At 47.7% G+C, this 3,431-nt stretch overlaps 1 protein-coding gene across 1 annotated transcript; it reads left to right on the plus strand.

Annotated features, from left to right (window-relative positions):
- Window positions 1-12: 12 nt before the first annotated feature.
- Window positions 13-3,428, plus strand: LOC116863835 (tenascin-X-like; the record flags this gene model as incomplete). The annotated part of the gene is made up of 3 exons (XM_032851162.1): window positions 13-76; window positions 1,647-1,943; window positions 3,336-3,428. Coding segments are annotated over exons 1-3 (454 nt in total), but the record flags the coding sequence as incomplete, so codon positions are not given.
- Between the last annotated feature and the right edge of the window lie 3 nt (window positions 3,429-3,431).

Here is a 3,431-nt window from a genome sequence, read left to right on the forward strand (position 1 = left end):
CACAGGTACAAGATGCACCTGTATGGCCTGCACGGCGGGCAGCGCCACGGCCCCATGTCCACCGTGGGCATCACTGGTGAGTGCAGTCGGGCCTTCAAAACTGTTTTGGGTAAGGTCTCATTGGTGGAGCCTTTAGGGTCTCCATGGTTCAGTGCGGTTCAGCTGCATTGAACCCACCTTTCGTCCAGTAGCATACAGGACAGGCATGCAGTGGGTCAGGAAGTCCGAGTGCCAGGAGTGTGCCAGAGAAGTCCTTGGCTGGAAGCCTTGAGGCAGTGATACAGTGACCCATATGTGGCTTTCAGCTTTGCCGGAAACTCTGGAAATGTCTTTTTTCTGTAGTTGGGGCAAATGCCATGAACTATTCAACCATTCAACAAATATTTATTATATAAGATTCAAGCTTACACACAAAGAGGAAGAATAGCGTCGTGAACTCCCGTAGGTCCGTTGCTCTGCTGCATCCTGATATTAACTCCTTGCTGGTCTGACTCATCCCCACCTGCTCACTTCCTGCCCCCCTCGCACTGGAATGTGTTCTTAACTAACAGCTTACTGAGAGTAATTTACATACCATAAAATTCATCCACTTTAAATATGCAACCATCAGCACTAACTAATTTTAGAACTTTCTCTGTAGAGCTCTAACACTATCTAATTTTAGGACTGTATTTGTAGATTTGCCTTTCCTAGACATATCGGATAGATGGTATTGTACAATAACGTGTTCTTCTGTGTCTGGGTTCTTTCATCAAGCTCATTTTGGGGGTTCATCCATGATGTAATATGTAGCAGAACTTCATCCCTTTACAGTCAAATAGTATTTTGCTGTATGGATATACTGTTGCAAAGATCCCAGATGCTCAAGATTTCATCCTATACTTCATGATTTTATATTTAAGTGTATTGCTCTTTTTTAAAGGACTGTTTAAGGGATGCCTGGGTTGTGCAGTTCGTGAAGCTTCTGTACCTGGAGTGGGGCTGGATCTCATGACCCTGAGATCATGACCTGAGCTGAAATCCAGGAACAGAAGCCCAACCAACCGCAGAGCCCTGCGCTGGGTGTGGAACCTGCCTAAGATTTCTTCTCTGCTCCTCCCCAACTCATGCATGCACTCTCTCTCTCCCGAAAAAAATTTGAAAAAGTATTTTAAAATAGTTGCAACACCATTATTATACCTTTAAAATTGAACGTTAATATCAAACATTAAGTATGTAGGTAGTATTAGTTTCCTGGTTGTCTCATAAGTGTTGTTTTCCAATTTGTTGCTGGTATTGAGTCCAAAAAAAGGGGAAAACACTGCAATTGGGAGAATTGGAATTTTAGATAGGGTGGTCACAATTGGCCCTGAAGAGGTGACATTTGAACAAAGACTTAAAGAAAGTGTGTACATGAGCCATGCAGACATCCAGGGTCAGAACATTCACACAAAGGGGACAGTCTGTGCAAAGGCCCTGAGGTAGGAGGCTGCCTGGTAAGTTTGACAGACCATGAAGAGATCACAAAAAGACTTCAATGATAAGCAGAAATGGATCTTAAGTTAGGCCTACAGAGCTGGCCCACCTACTGGTCTGAATCCAGGAGAGCCAGGACCTCAAGTACTTTTTCCAACAATAGGAAATATTCTGTTTGCATCTATTCCCAGACCCCGAAGGGGAGCCCTCTACCAGCACCCTTCAGAAGCCACACTTGGGAGAGCTAACCGTGACAGATGCCACCCCTGACTCCCTGCGCCTCTCCTGGACCATCCCCGAGGGCCAATTTGACCACTTCCTTGTCCAGTACAAGAACGGGGATGGGCAGCCCAAGGCGGTGAGAGTGCCAGGGAATGAGGACCAGGTCACTGTGTCAGGCCTGCAGCCAGACCACAAGTACAAGATGAACCTGTACGGCTTCCACAGGGGCCAGCGTGTGGGCCCGGTTTCTGCTGTCGGTTTAACTGGTGAGTACACAGCAGGACACTGGGCCCTGGACACTGGACTCAGTTGCTCCTTCATGTCAGTATTCAGGTGTTTTTGTCCCACTGTCCCTGAGACTAGAACCTCCCAACTTCCCAAGGATGGTTCTGTTTGTGTCTTTACTCCAAGACTTTGGTGATGCCCCAGCCATCTTATCCTTCACACACAAGCTTTTTATTTTTTGTTTTGTTTTTGTTTTTAAATTAATCTCTATCACCAACATGGGGCTGGAACTCACAACCCTGAGATCAAGAGCCACGTGTTCTACTGACTGAGCCAGTCAGATGCCCCCACACACAGACTTTTTGGTCCTTGAAGAGGCAGGGTACCAGGGAAATAACAGACTCAAAGAGACGTGGGGTTGACCCTAGCCTCGGCCCGTTCAAGCTGTGTGACCGCAAGAAGGTCGCTCCTACCTCTCTGTGCCTCCCTTTCTTCATCTGCAAAGAAGAGGAAGAAAATTAGTTTCTGAGAACTCTTAGGATGCATTCTCATAATTGTTGATTTCAGTGGGTACAATGGTCTGTGTTTCCCAACCCAGACTGATCTCCATTTATGCCAAATGAGCAGGAATCCTGCCACCATGGATGCTCTTACTCTGATGGTTAGTATTAGTCGTATGCAATTCCGCAAGGCACCACCCCTTCCTTCATTACTTGCTAACGGGGCCGTCAGTTGCTTCTGTTAAGTTCTCTCGGAGCTATTACCCTTTGATGCTTAAGACCCGATTTCCAAACAGAACAGATAGGAAACAAGACAATTGTGTAATCGGTGATTAAGGAAGAATGAAATCCTATGCAGAACAGAAAAGCCGAGAGAAACCTGGGGGTGTGATGAGTCATCTGCACCATAAATTACCAAGAGAGTAAATACAGGGTCCAAAACCACCCAGGTACAAAGACAACCTCCTGCCTCTTCTCTTTGGCCTCCACTGTGAAATCTAAATTTGCCTCTATAAAGTACTCAGAAGGCTTCTAAACCAGAAGAGGCATTAAAAGTACTCACGAAGTAGAATTTCCAAACCTGAGTAGCTGTAACTCCTGATGGGACCCGTCAGGTGTGCTTGGCAGTGTTAGGAAGCCTCGGTCCTGTCCCTCCGTGCAGATTTGCTCTGCTGCTCCCAAGGGCTCAGCGCCCGCTACACACGTACAGCACCATAGCAGTCCCAACCTCCCATCATGATGTCCCCAGGAGCATGCTCTGTCCCTTGGTAACTGAACATTCAAACCAGGGATTGAGGTTTGGGTCTGTGGGGCCTGGCATCTAGGCTGCAGGACCTTGATGTTTCTTGATGTGTCTGGGAGAAACCTAAGTATCCTTCACCGGAAGCGGGCCCACAGGGCATGTCCACACATTCTCTTCGTCTCCTGCTCCAGCCCCAGGAAAGGACCACGAAATGCCAGCCTCCACAGACCTACCCACCGTGGCCCCCGAGCCTCCCACCAAGCCCCGCCTGGGGGAGCTGGCTGTGA

This window comes from Lontra canadensis, unplaced genomic scaffold (genome assembly GCF_010015895.1).
Source record: "Lontra canadensis isolate GAN:19392208 unplaced genomic scaffold, GSC_riverotter_1.0 scaffold3584, whole genome shotgun sequence".
Classification (NCBI taxonomy): Eukaryota; Metazoa; Chordata; class Mammalia; order Carnivora; family Mustelidae; genus Lontra; species Lontra canadensis.